The 20533-nt window shown below is 38.2% G+C and overlaps 1 protein-coding gene across 1 annotated transcript in view; it reads left to right on the top strand.

Moving 5' to 3' along the window:
* Positions 1 to 240: 240 nt before the first annotated feature.
* Positions 241 to 20533, top strand: part of LOC106837420 (C-type lectin domain family 2 member E-like) — a 34698-nt gene continuing 14405 nt past the window's right edge. Inside the window, exons 1-6 of the mRNA XM_044755646.2 lie at positions 241 to 305; positions 3985 to 4204; positions 9006 to 9131; positions 13012 to 13196; positions 13776 to 13882; positions 14853 to 14966. Of these exons, the coding sequence (XP_044611581.1) occupies positions 4132 to 4204; positions 9006 to 9131; positions 13012 to 13196; positions 13776 to 13882; positions 14853 to 14966 (605 nt within the window). The 5' untranslated portion in view covers positions 241 to 305; positions 3985 to 4131. The remainder of the gene's footprint in view (positions 306 to 3984; positions 4205 to 9005; positions 9132 to 13011; positions 13197 to 13775; positions 13883 to 14852; positions 14967 to 20533) is intronic.

A 20533-nucleotide genomic window follows, 5' to 3' on the forward strand; every position in this document is an offset into this window, starting at 1 on the left:
ATCTTCCTCAAAAAATAAATAAATAAATAAATAAAATAAACTCTCTTTAAAAAAAAACTGTTTACAAGTTTTCAGTTTTTCTCTTCTCTTGGGGGCTGGGGGGTTGTTGGCCTTTGTGAAGCCTCCTTTCTCTTCTCTGAGAACGTGGCAGGAAGTTGAGGCCTGGCTGGGAGGGGTTCTGCAGATGGTGAGGAACCTTGAGGCCACCGGAGAGGGCGTGGGCCTGGGGAGCAGCAGAGAGTTCTGCAGCCCTGAGATCCCTGGGTCCGCACATCTCTACTTTTTCTCCAGAGCTCCTAGTTAAGGTAATTTATTTTATTTTATATTTTTTTATAATTAAAAAAATGTTTTATTGCAGTAACATTGGGTTATGACATTATGTAACTTTCAGATGTACATCGTAAGGTATTTCCATGTAGATTACAACAGGTTCACCACCCAAAGACTAACTATAAGCCATCGCCACACACGTGAGCCTAGTCATCCCTTTCACCCTCCCCCCTCCCCCCTTCCGCTATGGTAACAACCAATCCAATCTCTGTCTCTATGTGCGTGTTTGTCACAGTTTTTATCTTCTAGTTATGAGTGAGATCACATGGTATTTGCCTTTCTTCCTCTGACTAATTTCACTCAGCATAATACCCTCAAGGACCATCCATGTTGTCACAAATGGCCGGATTTCATCATTTCTTATGGCTCAGTAGTATTCCATTGTGTATAAATACCACACCTTCTGTATCCATTCGTCCCTTGATGGGCACCTAGGTTGCTTCCAAGTCTTGGCTATTGTGAATAATGCTGCAGTGAACATAGGGGTACGTATATCTTTATACATTAGTGTTTTCAAGTTCTTTGGATGAATACCCAGCAGAGGAATAGCTGGATCATATGGTAGATCTATTCTTAATTTTCTGAGGAAACTCCGTACTGTTTTCCATAGTGGCTGCACCAGTTTGCACTCCCACCAGCAGTGTAAGAGGGTTCCCTTCTCGCCACATCCTCTCTAACACTTGTTGTTTCCTGTCTTGTTAACTACAGCCATTCTGATGGGAGTGAGGTGATATCTCATTGTAGTTTTTTTCTTTTTTAAGATTGGCACCTGAGCTAAAAACTGTGGCCAATCTTTTTTTTTTTTTTTCCTGCTTTATCTCCCCAAATCCCCCCTGGTACTTAGTTGTATATCTTTAGTTGCAGGTCCTTCTAGTTGTGGCATATGGGACGCCACTTCAACGTGGCCTGACGAGCGGTGCCATGTCCGGCCTAGGATCCGAACCCTGGGCCACCGCAGCAGAGCACGCGAACAAAACCACTTGGCCACGGGGCCGGCCCCTCATTGTAGTTTTCATTTGCATTTCCTTGATAGTTAATGATGTTAAACATGTTTTCATGTGCCTGTTGGCCATCTGTATATCTCCTTTAGAGAAATCTCTGTTTAGATCTTTTGCCCATTTTTTAATTGGGTTGTCGGTTTTTTGTTGTTGAGACTTATGAGTTCTTTGTATATTTTGGATATTAACCCCTTATCCGATATGTGGCTTGCAAATATCTTCTCCCAATTGTTAGGTTGTCTTTTCGTTTTGTTGATGGTTTCCTTTGCTGGGCAGAAGCTTTCTCGTTTGATGTAGTCCCACTTGTTTATTTTTTCTTTTGTTTCCCTTGCCTGGTCTGACATGGTACTTGAAAATATGCTGCTAAGACCGATGTCAAAGAGTGTGCTGCCTATGTTTTCTTCTAGAAGTTTCATGGTTTCAGGTCTTACATGCAAGTCTTTAATCCATTTTGAGTTAATTTTTGTGCATGGTGTAAGATAATGGTCTACTTTCATTCTTTTGCATGTGGCTGTCCAGTTTTCCCAACACCATTGATTGAAGAGACTCTCCTTTCTCCATTGTATGCTCTTGGCTCCCTTGTCAAAAATTAGCTGTCCATAAATGTGTGGGTTTATTTCTGGGCTCTTGATTCTGTTCCATTGATCTGTGTGTCTGTTTTTTGTGCCAGTACCATGCTGTTTTGGTTACTATAGCTTTGTGTTATATTTTGAAATCAGGGAGTGTGATACCTTCAGCTTTGTTCTTTTTCCTCAGGATTCCTTTGGTTATTCTAGGTCTTTTGTTGTTCCATATAAATTTTAGGATTCTGTGTTCTATTTCTGTGAAAAATGTTATTGGAACTTTGATTGGGATTACATTGAATCTATAGTTGCTTTAGGAAGTATGGACATTTTAACTATGTTAATTCTTCTGATCCAAGAGCATGGAATATCTTTCCATTTCTTTGTGTCTTCTTCAATTTCTGTCAACAATGTTTTATAGTTTTCGGTGTACAGATCTTTCACCTCTTTGGTTAAGTTTATTCCTAGGTATTTTATTCTTTTTGTTCCAATTGTAAATGGAATTGTATTCTTAATTTGTCTTTCTTCTACACTACAGTAGTTTTTGTAATCAAACATTTACTGCTGGGGGAAACTAAGTAAGGGGTATAAGGCTCTCTCTGTTATTTCTTAAAATTTTTCCCTCACAACAAGCAATTCTCTGCAACATCAGCTGGATGTCTTAAAATTTAACTCAATTCTAACACTAGGTACCAGGAGATAGTGTCAGCTCCCACAGGTTCCTGGTTCAGTCCCACAAGACTGCTCCCCACCCCACTTTACATGCCAATCGCAAGTCGTAGGTCTCCAGGTTACCTACAACTTATATCCGATTTAGCTACAAATTGGAGGTTTCTACAACCTCCTTCTCAGGTGTGATTAATTTTCTAGAGCAGCTCACAGGACTCAGGGAAACACCTATTTTATGTTTACCAGTTTAGTAAAGGATATGATAAAGGACACAGATGAATAGCTAAATGAAGAGATGCATAGGGTGAGGTCTGGGGGTCCCCAGCACACGGGAAGTTAAGGTACGTCACTCTCCCAGTATGGATATTTTTGCCAACCTGGAAGCTCTCTGAACCCTGTACTATTGGGATTTTATGGAGGCTTCTTGATGGAGGCATGATTAATTATTACTCCATTTCTAGCCCTTCTTCCCTCTCTGGAGGATGGAGGGTGAGGCAGAAAATTTCAAGCTTCTAATCGTGACCTGGTCTTTCTGGTGACTAGTCCCCATTCAGCAGCCCACCCAGAGTTACCTCAATAGAACAAAAGATGCACCTAGTGCTCTTATCAGTTAGGGATTTACAAGGGTTTTGGGAGCTCTGTGCCAGGAACTGAAGAAAGATATATATATCTCACATATATATATATCACACACACATATATGTGTGTGTGTGTGTGTTCTATTATCTCACAGTTTGTTAGAGGGGACCAGGCCCCCATTTAGTCTATGGCTACTGGTTCCCCACTACTGAAGCAAGATGTTTCTGAGTGCTCTTGAAATGCCCCATAAATGATGCGGTTCTCCAGTCTGACTGGTCTGAACAGGCATTGTTCCCATCTGGATGGAGCCTGGATACTGTTTCCTCTAATCATCTCATGTTTTTTTTCCTCTGTCCTCTGGTAGCTTCCTCAAACACATCCTGCTGAACACTCAAGGAGGACACTCTGTAGATCTCCAGAGTTCTCTCTCTGTGTATCTTTCTCCTTTCTGATAGTCTGTCTCCTAGAGGCATTGTCTCTGAGCTTTGCTTACTCAACTCACTGACTCCATTGGCGTTTGCTTGGACTTCTCCTTTTTAATCTATGCCTATAAAGCTGTCTCAGCAGTAAGTGGAGGCAGCTGTGGAGCTCAACAATTTTGTTTTCAGAGGATCACTGCCCTTCATTGCATGATAGCCAGACTTGAAAAGGATTTTTTCATATATTTTATCTTTTTTTTCTTTTTAGTCGATTAAGGCAGAAGAATAAATCTGGTCCCTATTATTCTATTTTGACAGGGGACAGAAGTTTGTAGAGTTGATCTTTCTAAGTTGAAAGCACTTTGCGTTTTAAAGTTCGAAAGCCGGGCTCGCATTTTACATAACACATTATCTCTCTTCCTCTAGCGTGTTCTGCTTTCACTTTCCTGTTCCTGCTTAGAGCCGACCTTCTTACAAACAGCACAGAGGTTTTGCCGCTTTTTCAGAGGATTTGCCATTTTTTTCAGAGGCTTTGTCGTTTTCAGACGGTTTGTCGCTTGTCTAAGCAGCAAAATGACAGAGGCTTCACCGAAAGTACTACAGACAGACCTTATTTCCAGAGATGGCATGGAGGATGCGGAATCTGGTAATGTGAAATAGATTAAACTTGAAAAAACTAAAAGAGAGGAGAGGAGATTTTCCTCAATTGAAGTATGTTGGAAACTGCATTTCATGAGTGTTAGCACTTCAGAGTCAATCTCTAAAAAAGGAGATATGTTTTGAGGGAAAAGAGGTAGGTGGGAGGACAGGTAAATAATTGTTATGTTAGTTGTTGGATTACTGTGTATGTTACTTAAGCATTTCTGGGGCAGGAGAGATGAACAGTGAATTAAATTACAAGAGGATAAGGGGAAAATGTTCTTTGTGTTAGTTCTAATATTTTTCACAGGTCCCTGGCAACTTGCACCCTGGCAAGTCACATTATGATGTTAAAGAACAGCTCATTTATATCCCAGAGTGATGGCAAACCCAGACTCCAACACTTTGTAATGTATTTACTGACAAAAGTTGCTTGCAAAACTGAGGCTTTGGGTGTATGTATCCTTTGTAATTTAAAAACACATGTGGAGGGTCGTGGTGGGGGGTGGAAGGCTGAACCAAACCTCCAGCAAATCTCTTAGCATTTTTAGCTTGTAACAAATTTGATGAGAAAGGAAGAACATAATGGATGCATGTTTGTACTTAGTCCAGCAGAAAGGTGCTTTATACTGAACCTCTTATCTTCTGCTGTTTAAAAAACATATCTTTCATTTTTTTCTTCTTTTTTCTCCTCCCTCCTTGAATTTATTTTTTATTTGCAGAACAGGATATTGGATTCTCTGAAAAACAGTGTTTATATTTAATGAAAACACAAAGTTTTTAAAGAATGTTAATGTTTACCAGCTAAGCCAAGTGCTCACAAAGCTGAAAGTTATACTTGTTAACACTGACCTATCAGAACGTTACACATTGCAGTTATGAAACATGTTTTGAAACGCCAATGATTTTGTAAATTAACTAAGTATTTTGGATGATGAAACTAATAATTAAAATTAGACTAGTTATATAGTTAATTTATTTGTTCTCCTGAGATAATTCCTAATACCATTTTTCCAACTAGAAATTTGAAGATTAATGTGTTCAGAGTGTAGTATAAGAGACATATGAATTTGGAGGGAGACTGGAAGAGGACATACCGTAAGAAAGGTAGAAGAAAAATAAGTAAGCCAGAGAGAGAAATGGAGCATGATATAAGGGAAGATGTTAGTAGCAGGAGCTAGATATAGAGAAATAAAGGAGAAGAGAAAAAGGGGCTTTTAGAAGATTTGTAAGATGGACAAATAGGAGATTTATTGGGGAGATTTACATCTTACCCTTCTAACAATGAAAAAATTGTGAAAGTCATGATATTCTGAGTTTTTAAGACACTTTTGCGGTTAGTGTAGAAACAGAAAGAATGAAAGTTGGGATTTTTATATGGAGTCAAAATCCATTTGTCATCATATACTGTTTAAGACAATCCAATCCTATTTTCTTCTTCCCTGCCTAGAATTTAAACTGAAGCTCCCTGTTATTATGGGAGATATATATGAAATGAGTGAGACGTAGTTGTTGACAGAAAGTCAGCAGGAACTTTTTTTAAAGCATAATTTACACTCAGTAAAATTCACTCTTTTGATGTCCATTTCTATGAGTTTTGACAAACACTTACAATCATTTAGCCACCATCACAACCAAGATACAGAATAGTTCGTCCCTCCTCTACGTCGAATATATCATCCCAGTCTCTCTTAGTCTGCAAGGTTTCTGCTGAGAAAAACACTGATTACCTTATGAGGGTTCCCTTATATGTGAGAAATTTGTTTTCTCTTGCTGCTTTTAAAATTCTCTCTTTATCTTTGATTTTAGACAGTGCTACTATTGTGTGTCTTGGAGAAGATTGTTTTGGCTTGAACTTTTGGGGTGATGTGTTAGCTTCGTGAACTTGGACATCTAAGTGTCTCTCCAGGTTTGGGAAGTTCTCAGCCATTATTTCTTTATATAAGCCTTCTCTTCCTTTCTCCCTCTCTTCTCCTTCTGGGAGTCCAATCATACACAGATTATTTCTTTTAATGGTGTCCCATAATTCACATAGGCTTTCACTCTTTTTCGTTCTTTGCTCGTCTGACTGTATGATTTCAAAAGACCTGTCTTCCAGTTCACTAATCTGCTTGCTTGAGTCTCCTTGATCTCATTGAATTCTTCAGTTTAGTCATTGTAGTCTTCAACTTTAGGATTTTTGCTTGATTTATTTTAGTGCTTTCTATTTCTTTGTTGAACTTCTCATTTTGTTCATACATTGTTTTCCAAATTTCATTTAGTTGTCTATCTGTGTTTTCTTGTAGTTCACTGAATTTCTTTCAAGGATTATTCTGAATTCTTTGTCAGACAATTCATAGATCTCCATTTCCTTAGGGCCTATCATTGGAATTTTATTAGTTTCCTTTGGAAGTGGTATCATGTTTCCTTGATTATTTATGATCCTTATGGTCTTGTGTTGGTGTTTGTGCACTTGAGGATGTAGGCACCTGTCCAGTCCTTACAGAGTGGCTTTGGAAGGCAAAGGCCTTCAATAGTCAGCCTGTCTAGAGATTTTGGGTGGGTAGTGTAGTGCTATTCGTAGGTGGGCTTGCTGTTGCAGTCCTTGGGCAGCCCCATCTTGAGAATGGTTAAAAGCCTGGGCAGCAGTATTCAACGTGGTATTGGGCCCCATGAGGACCCTGGGTTCACAGGTCCCCCCCTGGAGCCTGGGTTCATAGGTATTGATTGGGAACTTGAGTTCACAGGAGTCACCCAGGGCCATAGGGGCCAGCTAGTGCTGGGATGTGCCAGGAGACTTTTGAGGCCAGCTATTTGCTGGAGCTCACTGAGAACCGCCTGGTGACATAGGAGTTGTGAAGTGCTGGGGTGAGCTGGGGATACGGGTTCATGGGAGCCTACCAGGAGTCTGTTAACAAAGACCAGAAGCCTGGGGCCACTGAAACTGCCTGGGGCCATGGGAGCCTGCAGGTGATGGAGTGGATCAGGAGCTTGGGTTCATGGGCTCCCTTTAGTAACCTGAAGCCTTGGAAGCTACCTGGAGCCATGAGCACTCCTTGTGGGCCCTCTGTGACCACTGAGCCACCTGGAGCCACTGGAGCTAGCTGGCACCCAGGTTGGCCAAGAGCATAAGTTCACAGGGGCCCTCTGAGAGCCTGGGGCTGAAGAAGATGCCTGAGGCCATGCAACCTGCCGGGGGCTGCCAGAGACAGCAGGTTACAGGGTGAGCCAGGGTCTGATTTCATGGGAACCTTCCTGGAGCCTGGTGCCATGGGAACTGCCTGGGGCTGTGAGGGACAACAGGCACCAAGAGCCTGGATTCACAGTGGCCTGCCAGCACCCTGGTGCCAAAGATGCCACTTGGAGCCGCTGGAGCCTCCTGGAGCCACTGGAGCTGTCAGTTGCCTGGGTTCTCAGGACCCTGCAGGTAGCCCTGCCATGGGAGCTGCCTGGAGTCATGGATAGTATCTGGGGCCTCTTGATTAGGCAGGCACTGGGGTGAGCTGATTTCTTGATCCCTGGGAGTCTACAAGGTCACCACAGGAGCTGCCAAGGGCCACTGGAGCCAGCAGGCACCTGGCTGAAAAGAGGTCTGGGTTCCCAGGAGCCTGCCAGGATCCTGGTGTCACAGGAGCCAGCTGGGGCTACTGAAGTTGGCAGGTGCAAAGGTAAAACAGGGGCCTGGGTTCCCAAGAGCCCAGAGGAAGCCCTGCTGTGGAAGCTGACTGGGGCCACTGGAGTAGGCAGCTCTAAGATGAGGCATGTGGGGAGACCCTGGAGTCCTTGGCTCTTGTGAAGGTATTTTTATGTGCAGATAGTTTAAATTGATATTTCAGGGTGAGGAGTACCAGCTGATGCTACTTCTAGAAGCACTTTTATTTCTTCCTAATCTATATGTCTTTTATTTCTTTTTCTACTTCTTGCCTTTTTGTCCCCATAAAACCTCCAGTAAAATGTGAAATTGGGCTACTGAGAGCAGACATCTTTACCTTCTTCCTGCTCTTTAGAGGAAAGCATCCACTCTTTTCACCATTAAGTATGATGCTAACTGTACTTTTTCTGTAGATGACTTTTATTGGGTTAAGAAGAGTCCTTCAATTTTTAATTTTTGGAATTTGTTATCGTGAATGAATATTAAATTTTTCATGAATTTTCTTTTAATTTTCTTTATTTATTTTTTCCTTTTTCTCCCCAAAGCCCCCTGGTACTTAGTTGCATATTCTTCAATGTGGGTCCTTTTAGTTGTGGCATGTGGGACACTGCCTCAGCGTGGCTTGAGAAGCAGTGCCATGTCCACGCCCAGGATTCGAACCAATGAAACCCTGGGCTGCCTGCAGTGGAGCGCGCGAACTTAACTGCTCGGCCATGGGGCCAGCCCCTGAATATTAAATTTTTCCATGCTTTTTCTCTATTTATTGAGATGATCTTAAGCTTTCTCTTCTCATATTCTAAGGTGATGAATTACATGATTTATTTTCTAATGCTTCTCTCAGTACTTTTAACCAGATCTCTTAATTATGGTGGTAAATCTGGATTGTTTGTCTATGTCTTTTTCATCCTGATTTCTACTCTTTTTGTTTTTTACTCTTTCATTAACTTTTCTTCCAATAACTGGAAGATTCTCTAGGGGAAAACAATTCAGTTTCTCTTATCTCTGGCCCTCTTTGGGCCATGGCTATCATTTATAGACCAGGACCTTTTGTGAAAGGGGTTGACAGTAGGAGAATTGAGGTACAGCTTACCTTAGAGGTTGACTCTGTGATGAAGTTAAGTTTTTTTTTCCCTTAAGGCCTTCATGAGGTTGTGATTATGACATTTGTATTTTATAGGTAAAACTCTCCAAAGAAAATGTGCAGCAATAATAGCTCCTGTAACCCTTGCCAAGATTTATTGTTGCTTCAGCCTTATAGCAGTTCTAACTGCAAGTGTGATTGTGCTTTCTATTCTTTTGGCAGGTAAGTTACTTGTTCTCCAAACTTAACAATGTTCTCCACGTATTTATGTCATCAATAAATATTTATTGAGCTCTGTTACATGCTAGGTGCTGTGGGAAATGTGGAGGTATATCAGCAAACAAAACACACAAAAATCCCTGCTCATGGGAGCTTATACTCTACTAGAAAGACACAGATACTATAATAAATAAAAGTAGGGGTGGGACAGTTTGTGGTACACGTATAGTAGCCAAGGTAAGCCTCCTTGAGAAGATGATCTTTCAGGAAACTTTTGAAGGAGACAAAAGAGTCATGTGGCTACCTGGGGACAGCACTCTGGGGAGAGAGCAAGAAGAGTGAAGGACCAGGAGAGGAAGCTCCCTGGTGTTTCTGAGGACCAGCAAAGAGGCTGATGCAGCTAAAGCAAAGTGAGAATAAGGAAGAGGAATAGGCCGGGGGCAGGGAGGTAATAGCTTTGTAGGTCATCTAAAGACTTTAGCTTTTACTTTGAGTACAGTAGGGAAGAGGAAAGTTGTAGGAGAGAATGTCATGATCTGACTTTCATTGCAGAATAAACATTTTAACTACTACGTTGAGAATAGATTTTTAGAAGACAAGGGTAGAATGAGAGAGACGGGTGAGGGCAATTCTGCAGAAATCCAGGTGAGAGATGATGATGGCTTAGGCCTGATGATAACGGTGGAGGTGGGATAGGGTGGTCAGGTTTGGATATTTTAAAAGCTGAGTCAAGAGCATTTCATATCAGATTGGATATAAAGTTTTAGAAAGATAAAAGTCAAAGAAACCTCTAGAGATTTTTCTCCTGAGCCGTGGCAAGAATGTAGTTGCCATCCCTGATAGGAGAAGGGCTGTGGGTGTAGGAGTTCCATCTGTGGAGCTACTTCTTAACGTATCCTAGTCAAAATTGCCATTTGATTAAAGAAATACTCAGGTGAGATCTGAGTTTTTATCTTCTACTTACACAGATTGAGAATGTACAAAAGTAAAGGAGAACTATATATTAAAAAAAATTCCATTGTATATAGAGGTGATAGGTTCTTAGCATTGCTTAGCACGCTAAGGTCTGTTCAGGAAGAAATAGCATCATTTTAGTGAATAACTATTATGTATATTCTGATCATATTAGTGATCTTCAAAAGCTTTTTGTTTCTACAACTCCTAAATGTGACCTGAACATTTTGAAAATTAAACATCCCCAGCAAATTTTTGTGTTTTTATCTATCATTTTTCATCAGAGATTTAAATAGTTGCAATGATGTAACTTCCAGCTCATTGTAAATGTTGCATTTTAAAATTAATCTGTTATATTGTTCTCTTAAACGTATCTCATGGAATCCAAATTCTGTTGTGATTTGATACTTGCCATTATCCATTTAAAAAAATACGTGAACAAAAACTTCCTTAATCTTGGAAAAAATTTTTTTTTTTTTTAAGATTGGCACCTGTGCTAACAACTGTTGCCAATCTTCCGTTTTTTCTTTTTTTTTTTTTTTTGCTTTATCTCCCCAAACTGCCCCCCATACATAGTTGTATATCTTAGTTGCAGGTCCTTCTAGTTGTGGGATGTGGGACGCCACCTCAATGTGGCCTGACGAGCGGTGCCATGTCCGCACCCAGGATCCGAACCCTGGGCCTCTGCAGCGGAGCGAGTGAACTTAACCACTCGGCCACGGAGCCTGCCCCAGTCTTGGAAAATTTTACTTTGTCATCTTCAAATGCTTGTTTGTATGTTGTATTTCTACTTGATAATTTTATCACAGCATAATATGTAATATCTTTGTATCCTTAAAAGTCACTTACCTTTTATTATTTAATACATTTTTGCATTTTTTCTGCCACAAAATACATATATACATTGAAATTTAATTTTAAAAAATCATATAACCATAAGCCTCTCTTAAAATAATTTCTTCTAGATTAAGTCAAAATTATAATTTTTAGTAATACTCAATATTTTAAAGTAACATTATAAATTCTGATAATTATCAAGAGAAAAGTAAATTTATATATTTTATTAGTAAATCATAAAATGTGAATTAATGTATATGCTGTTCTTGATAGTTTGCCAAAATGCAGTGTCTGTCACATATAGCTAAAATTATAAGTTGTTATTTGTGGAGTATGACAAAAAGCGTGCTAATTCTTCAGTACATGCCTGCACATCGTGCATTTAACTCTAGTAGTTTCCTTTTGGTGTAATTAAATTAGAATAATTTATAAAATCTCAGAGATATCTCCATTAATAAAGCTAGACGTTGTGATGAATTTTTTCCTATGAATATAATGAAAGAGATTGTTTAATCTACTAATCTCCTCCACCTCAAAAAACAAACCTTAATTGGTCTAGCAGTAAGCATCAAATTTTATTTTATTTTATTTTATGTTTTTAGCGAGGAGGATTGACCCTGAGCTAACTCTGCTGCAAATATTCCTCTTTTCACTTGAGGAAGATTGTCCCTGAGCTCACATCTGTGCCAATCTTGCTCTATTTTGAATGTGGGACGCTGCCACAACATGGCTCAATGAGGGGTGTGTAGGTCCATGCCCAGCATCCAAACTCACAAACCCTGGGCTGCCAAAATGGAGTATGTGAACTTAACCACTTCCCTACTGGGCTGGCCCAAATTTTATTTTTGTTAATAACAGGAAGAACCAGGGCAGGCTCTATGGCTGACTGGTTAAGTTCACTTGCTCTGCTTCAGCAGCCCAGGGTTTTGCTGGTTCAGATCCTGGGTGCAGACATGGCACCACTCATCGAGCCATGCTAAGGCAGTGTCCCACATAGCAGAACCAGAAGGACCTACAACTAGAATATACAACTATGTACTGGGGGCCTTTGGGGAGAAGAAGAAGAAAAAAAGAAGATTGACAACAGATGTTAGCTCAGGTGCCAATCTTTAAAAAAAAGTAAAAATTAAAATAACAGAAAGAGCATATTAAATGTTTTATATGAGAACATAAGATGAGCATTAAAATGGAAGTAAATATTTTATGATTTTATTTGGTAAGATCAACTTTAATACCTGAAAACAGTTCAGTTATCTAAAAAAGAAAGCAGTCATACTAACATTTACAGCTATTCGTTTTCACTCCATTATCCATTGACTTACCCAGGGATGAGGATTAAGAATAGCTGTAAAGAAATTGCTTACCTTTAAATATAAGGGAAAATAAAAGCCATCTTTGGTATTTGGTATTTCTTACCAAATCTCTTTTTGCTTTGCTTTCACTAGAACTTCCAGGAAGCAATGTATTCTTTCTTAGATGTTAAGAGAGGAAAAGGTGAGGTTATGAAACAAAAATTTGAATCTTCCAATAGCCTACACTCTGTAATCTTGCTGGTTTCAGAACAAGGACAAAAATATTTTTTATACATATTTAACAGAAATACATATAAATGAGAAAACTACAGGAATCCATATGTTGTATTTTTGGTACCCAAGTCAATATTTGAATTGTGTTATGTTTTGTCTACTGGAAGCTTTTGTACCCCTTAAGAAATGTACCATAGTAAAACCTAGGAAAGGTAAGGAGTTTGCCTTTCTTTTGTCAAGAGGAAAGAGGGCTAATACTAAAGAGGCTGTGGGAAAGGAGAATCTATGATACTAGAAAAGAGTACTACTGTACTGTGGAAGTTAAATCCTATAGAAATTGACTTCCTTAAAACCATTAGTGTCTATGTATCCCTTGGAAAGTCAGGTGCACGGCTACCTGTTTCAAGACTGATGACTATTGTGCTTAGGATAAGACTCTTAGTGATGAGTTGGGAAAGCAAATATTGAACATACATACTTCCAAATGGACCTCAGGATGGTAAGTAGAAAGATAGATAAAAGGGATGAGAAAATTTATTTATTATACTTTCTTGTGATTTTCCAAGTTTTAGTGGGACAGGCAATATCAGTCTTAGAGGTCCCTGTGTCTGTTGGCTGCCCAAAACAATGGATTGGATTTGGAAGTAAATGTTTTTATTTTTCTGAAGACGCAAGGAATTGGACATTCAGCCAGGCTTTCTGTGTCTCATTAGAAGCTGATCTTGTTCAGTTTGAAACCCTGGAAGAACTGGTAAGAAATGTTTTTAGATTATGTTCTTTATTGAACACTTAACCCCTGAGAAAGGGAGACTGTACAGAGTTAAAGCGGAAGGATGAAGGATCCCATGCCAGGCAGACTTGGGGATATGGGATGCAGAATACTGCCTAACATTTGTTGGGGCTGTATTCTCTGCCTGGAACTCTGTTAGACATTTTAGATACATTTTTTCATATAATCCTCATAGTTAACCTGCAAGCTTAGAAGAATTGTTCCCATTGTACAAAGGAATATGGTAATCATATAATTTTATCATCTAACTCAGGACATTTTGGGGAGTGAAAGTGACAATATTGATATTATGCTGGAACAACAGGCATAATCTGGGACTTTCCTAGTCAAACGGGGAAGTATGGTCACTTTAAATAAAGTAATTTGGGATCAGAGGCATTGAATGACTTAAGCTGAAAATTGGGGAAAAAGTCTAATTCCAAAGTTTAAGCTTCTCAATTATACCACGCTGCCATCCAAAAAGAGAAGGCTGAGGGGAAGGGAGACTCAAGAGTAATATGAGAGAAAGAGACGTGTTTTCACTTCTGTGTTTTATAACAGAATTTCCTGAAGAGATACAAAGGCCCTTCTGATCATTGGATTGGTCTTAGCAGAGAATCATCATATCACATTTGGAAATGGACAGATGACAGTGAATATAATGCCTCGTACGTTTTGCGACCACTTTTTCTTCTACTGTGTTTATGTGTGGTTATGTATGTGAGTTGTGTTTATGAGACAATAAATTTAATTTCCTGGAAAGCTAACTGCATTATGAGGGGAGAAATATAAATGTTTTTTATACTCTTCCATTTATTAGCTGTGCCTTTAGAAAAACTTCACTTACTGATTTCAGTTGAAATTCTTAACATGATGATGACATTTGACATAGTTCTTACACTTTCATCAACTGATTTAAACTTTGCTGAAATCCCTATTTAGAACGTAGAGAGAACAGCTGATGCACAGCAGGGGACCTAAAATCATAGAAAGCCACTGAAGGACCGATATCCAGAAGATTCTAAAGTCCACTCTTCCAGCTGCTGCATCCATCCATTCATAAAAGGCAGGTCTCCAGGAAACATATGGAAATCTCTTCTGAAGTTTTATCACCAAAAGAAGGATCTTAGTAATAGTTCCTTGGATTGTGAACATTTCAATGGGGGTATTTTGATTGTAGCCATTACATTGAAGCAGATAAAACGTAGGGTCTCAATCACTCCCATCAATCAAAGCTAAGCTCTTTTAGGATTTTGCAAGTAAGTAACTATATTTATTTTCACATATTTGTGAAACAGTTCAGGAGAAGACTGAAAATAATCTTCACTGAAGGCCACTGATGCAGCAGTTCATTTAGCTACAACAGCAAGTACTGGTTAAATACCTAATCAGCATCATAACTGGGTTTGGTATAGATGGATGAAAACTTGTGATAGTCAAGCAGGGACCTTCAGAACATAAAAGGAACTGAATACAGAAGTGTTGTATATTACTAAGAAGCCATATTAATGACAGATTTTTACTTTCCTCTTATTCACATTAAAAAAACCCTGGAGTGGGGATGCTGAAGATTATAGTAGAGAAATGAATGTAGGTGTCCAACCCATGAATTTTTAACATTTTTGTGTTTGGTTTTAGGTATGTTATCAAAGGAGTTGGAGAATGCGCCTACCTGAATGACAATGGAATCAGTAGTGCCAGGACCTACACGGATAGGAAATGGATTTGTAGCAAGCCAAATGATATCTACAGGTGCCAAAAGAGTCCAAACCCTTTTTAGGAAATTTAGAAAAGATGCATTGTAAATTTGTTATATGCAGTTGCTGCTCCGTTTCTTGGTCTACCAAAAATATTACCAATATGCATTCATCATATTCGTTGATGGTAAAGATGCAAACTATCATAGAGTGTATAATACACAGATTTGGAAGAGCATGATTCTAAATTAAATGGGGATTAAATGGTATTTATATTTTAAACACAGAGTGTAATCAGTATCAGTGAACACCTCTTTTCCTATACAGATATTCCTTTCTTTGCATACATGGGACCATAAAAATGACCATGCTAGCTGGAACCATACAGAATGATTTTAAAAATCAATGAGAAAAATAACAACTGTTCTATGACCTTTAAAAAGATTTGTAAGCACATTCAAAATTCTCTCACTTTCAGTTACAAATATAAAGGAAAGTTTAAGAGTACTAAAACTAATATTTATTTTGTACTCTGTATTTTAAAACATACATACACTGATGAAGTGCTTTTTATACTTTAATTCTCAGTGTTTATATTTTAAATTACAGTGTGCTAAATAAATGTTATACCTATAAACAAATACATTCTTTATTTTACCTTTTCTTGGATTTAAAATTCTGCTTTTATACCAGATTAAATCACAAATAGTTACATTACTTGAACTCGTTAAGCATTCAATGCCCAATCTCAGAACTCTTTATATACTATTGAGTTTTAGAAATGAAATGTTGTAACTTTTTAATGGCATAAGCTACACTGTACTGATGAGTCCCAAAAAGGACGAAATAACAATTTACAATGCATCTTTTCTATTTGGTACTTTCATTTCTCCTATTTATTGGTGTATTTGTCAATTTCTTTTTTAATTCTGTTAAATTTTATTGTATAAAGTTTAAGGTTATGTTGTTAGATGCATACAAATAAATTTCATTCAGGAATTGGATCTTTTTTTCAGTGAGCAGTAACTTTAGTTAACTCTAACAATGCTTTTTGCTGTACAATCCATTTTATCTCAAGTTTTCTAAGAAGCAGAGACTATGTATAGTTCACTTCTGTATCCTCAGAGACTAGCACAATGTCTTAAATGTAGGATACTTTCAAAATACATCTGTGGCTATACTTTCATGGCTATGAGACTCTGCCCTATTTGCTTGGTTTCTGCTACCTTTCTCACAAAGAAAGCTAAATTTCTACAGAAATCTAGAAAGTTGCGAAAAACCAAGATTTTATATTTATAAACTGTGTGTGACCAGCTCACAAATGAAATTTGAGTCAAACTTTTACGAACTAGTTTCTAAGCCAAATATCTAAAGCATAAATTCCATTTCTTACTGGCTGTGACCTTGATACATTATCTAGCCCCTCAAGCAGAGTTTCTTCATATGAAAAATTAATGTAATAAAACAAGTTTCAGTGGCCAGTTGTAGATTCAAATGAAATAACAGATGAAAATCTCTTGCCAGCATATCTGACTCATGGTCAATGTTTAATAAATTGTTGTTCTTCCGTTATCTTTTTATGGAAATAAAAGTAAAAATAACAGCTATAGATCTACTTTCAGAGTGGGAACTTCTAAGTAACGTTAAGTTCATTGTCATTTTTGAGCAGAAAGTCAGTGAGCTGTTTAATCAATTACTAATGCTTCAGTGAAAATCAGTACTCATTGAATTAATCATTCAAAGCACATGTGGGAAACATTTCTTCACAGGAACAAGGCTGCAAAAGTACATGGTGTATCACATAGGAAAAATCTACATCATTTGGGACTTACCCCCTCCTTCCCCTTTAAACCCATTCTGATTCATTTGTTACATTGCAACCAAAGTGATCATTATAATCCAAAAAAATGATCAGGTCATCGCTTGCATAAAATCTTTGAGTGACTTCTCCTTTACTCTTAGTATACAACCCAAACTCCTAATGGTAATCAAGATCATGTGATTATATCACTGCTTTCCTCTCCATCTACTTCTCCTAGTCGTCCCCTTCGAAATCCCTGCCCTCCCCCAAAATTTGACACCAAAAAAAGTAATAATAAAAGAAATTATATATCAAGTACATTTCCTGCTAGTGTACAGCATCCCAGCTTGTAGAAAGATCCAAGAAGGTGCAAATATCAAGCCGGAGTTTATACAGAAACTCCAGAGTGATCATGTCCATTGGAAATAATATTACTGTTTCAGCAATTCTAGAAGCAATCAGGGCACAGCCATCTATAAGTAATTGGGATTAGAGCCACATCAGCAGCTCAAAGATCGAAAGAACTGAATTCCAGTGTAGAGGATGAAAGCTCCAAAGGAGCCAATCAACTTTTGGGGTGGCAAATGACTTGAGAGATGCAACCACAGAGACGAAGTTTGATCGGTTCATCCTTAGTTTTAATGTAATCATCACCTTCCATGGAAGTGCTTTCTGATCTTTACATTAGGTTATATTTTCCCATCCCTGTGTTCTCAAAGCTGTTATTTCCCCCAATATAAACCTCATTACTTTGTATTGCTATTGCTTAATCAGTTTTCTCATTTCTCTGTGAGGATGTAGCTACATGCAGGGAGGGGACACAGTGACTTTTCCTTCACTATGTTCTCAGTGCTTTGTGTAGTCCCTAACGGTAGGAATACAGTTAATATCTATCAAATGAATTAATGTTGAATATAGTTTTCTGTTGTGTATTTTTTAAAATCATGTTTACTCTTAATAGTTTGTGGCTTAAAAACATGGGTAGTCCTTCTGTGCCATGGAATATACTTAACATCTTCTGAGTTTCTTGGTTTTGAGTCAAGGAAAATACAGCAGTTACACAAACTCTCCCCAAAATAACCTGGAAATATTTAAGATAAAGTATCTATTCTAAACATAGCAATGATGCAAATTATATTTAAACATTTTTGAGGTCATCATTCATCATACTTATATTATGACTAATAAATAAATAAACTGGAAATAGATTTTGATGTTTGTTCAATGGAAATGAATGTACAATGTATGTATAACTATTATTTTTCAATGTGTGAAATAGATTTAGTGCTGATATTTAAATCTTTTCAGTGGGAATCCCATTTGAGATGTTTCATTTTGCAAATTGGATGCTTTTAATATTTCAGTCAGAACTAGACTTGGACTTCTACTGTGTCTCAGAATATGATGTAATGACCAGAAAGGACATTGAGACCTCAAGAGCAGAGATAACCAAAAAATAGGTGGAGAGCAAGAAATAGAAAGACTCAAAGTAATAAAAATGGAAAAAGAGAGGAGCCAGGACAAAAGAAGTGAACTCATATTAGATTTGTTGCGACAGGAATTCAGATGGAAATTGTGGGTGGGACCACAACTTCTGGTGGGACAAGCTAGGGTAGACTCATGTCTCCCTGAGCCTCATCTGAAAATAGCACAAAGGAAAACCAGTAGAGAATTTTTAAAGATGACAAGATGAAGGTGAGCTGGTTTTGGCCCCCAGGACTGGAGAACCAACACAGTGGCAGGGCATCTTGTGTCCTCTTCTCACTACATCCAAAAGAAAGTTACTATGACTTGGCATTTCCTGACCCCCAACCTAAGAATAAAAGGCAACCCAGGTAGACTCTTCCCTTATCCTGATTGATGGCTTCCCACTGACAAGATTAGGTGAGTCCAGCAGCACCAGCAAAGAGGAGATATTGGGAGACCCACTGACAATGTGCAGCCAAGGAAAGCACTCACCGTTCCAGACCTGAGACTCCCCTCTCTCACTCAGAGACACACAGGGTCAGGAACACCAGCAGAGATGAACCCACCACAACAAGCACACCATCCAGGAAGCTTCCTTTATCTCTGGGCTGAAGACTCCCTTCCTCCACCTAGATGCGCGAGCCTGAGCAGCTTGGAAAAGCTCCTTCTGCCCCTTCCAGCAGCACCAGCAGAGACCAGGGGAGCCCTTGTGGTACCAGAAAAACCAAGAAGACCAAAATAACACTGTAAAGTCTCTGAAAATTAGAGTGTCATTGGAACCACAGATCACAAAAATGGACTAGAACATGAATACTAAATCTAAACAGGGTGACTGCCTGCTGAAAGAAAAATAAATAAATACTTCCGAGAGTCTCCATACATAATAGCCAAAATGTCCAGGATACGATAGAAAATCACCCAGCATATCAAGAACCAGGGAAACTCTTGACAAAAACTCTTAGAAAATTAAGAATGGGAGGAAGTACCTCAAGTCAATAAAAGGCATCTACAAAAAACATACTGCTAACCTCATATTTAATGTTGAAAGACTAAATGATTTCTTCCTAATATCGGGAACAAGGGAATTATTGTGGCCACCTCTTGCCACCACTGTTGCCAGTGTTCAACATTGTAGTGGAAGTTTTAGGCAGTGCAATGAGACAAAAATAGATAAATAAATAAGACATAAAGATTAGAAAGGAAGGAATAAAACTACCTCTATCTGCAGAGCCCAAGATTGTCTATGTAGAAAATCTACAGAATATAAAAAACAAAACAAAACAAAAACCTCCTAGAACTAATAAGTGAGCTCAGCAAAGGTTGCAGGTTACATTCAACACACAACACACAAAAATTAACCACATTTCTATATAGTACCAACAATTAATACGTGGAAACAAATTAAAAACACAATAGCCTCCGTAATCATTCCAAAGAAAGTGAAATACTTATGTATAAAATTAAAACATATTCAGGACATGAATGCTGAAATTTTAAAATGCTGATGAGAAGAAATGAAAGAAAATCTAGATAAATGGAGGTACATACTGCTTTCATGAATTTGAAAACTTAACATAGGGAAGGTATTCCCAAGGTGATCTACGGTTCTTCCCAAAGTGATCTGTAGCTTTAATGCAATTTCTGCCAAAATCTCGGCAAGATTTTTGTAGGCATAGACGATAGAATAGTTTATTCAAGAATTTAAATGGGAAGACACAGAACCTAGATTAGCTAAAACAATATTGAAAAAGAAGAATAAAGTGGGAGAAATCATTCTATATGATGTTAAGACTCACTGTATTGCTGAGATCATCAAAGTAATATTGACAGAATTCTGGACACACAGATTTATATAACAAAATAGAGAACCCATAAATAGACCCACATAAACGTGATCAAGTTTTCACAAAGGTACAAAAGCAATTCAGTAAACAATGCTGGAACACTTGGACATCCACTGGCAAAAAAATGAACCTTCACCTGAGCCTTACATCTCAAATATTAAGCCTAAAGGGATCATAGACTTAAATCTAAAACACAAAACTAGAAAAATTTAGAAAATAAATAGGAGAAAAATTTTTGCATATAGAGGTAGGCAATGAATTTTTAGGCCTGATACCAAAATAAAAAATCGATAATCTGGACCTCATCAAAACTAAAAACTTTTATTCCACATAAGACCCTGTTAAGATCATGAAAAGACAAGCTAGGGACTGGGAGGAAAATTTGCACACCAGCTGCCTGACAAAGGACTAGTATCTAGATTATATAAAGAACTCTCAAAACTCAACAATAAAAAAATCAATTAGAAAATGGGTGCAGTGACTATTTTTAAGAAAGATTTCATGTTTTTT

This window comes from Equus asinus, chromosome 22 (assembly GCF_041296235.1).
Source record: "Equus asinus isolate D_3611 breed Donkey chromosome 22, EquAss-T2T_v2, whole genome shotgun sequence".
Classification (NCBI taxonomy): domain Eukaryota; kingdom Metazoa; phylum Chordata; class Mammalia; order Perissodactyla; family Equidae; genus Equus; species Equus asinus.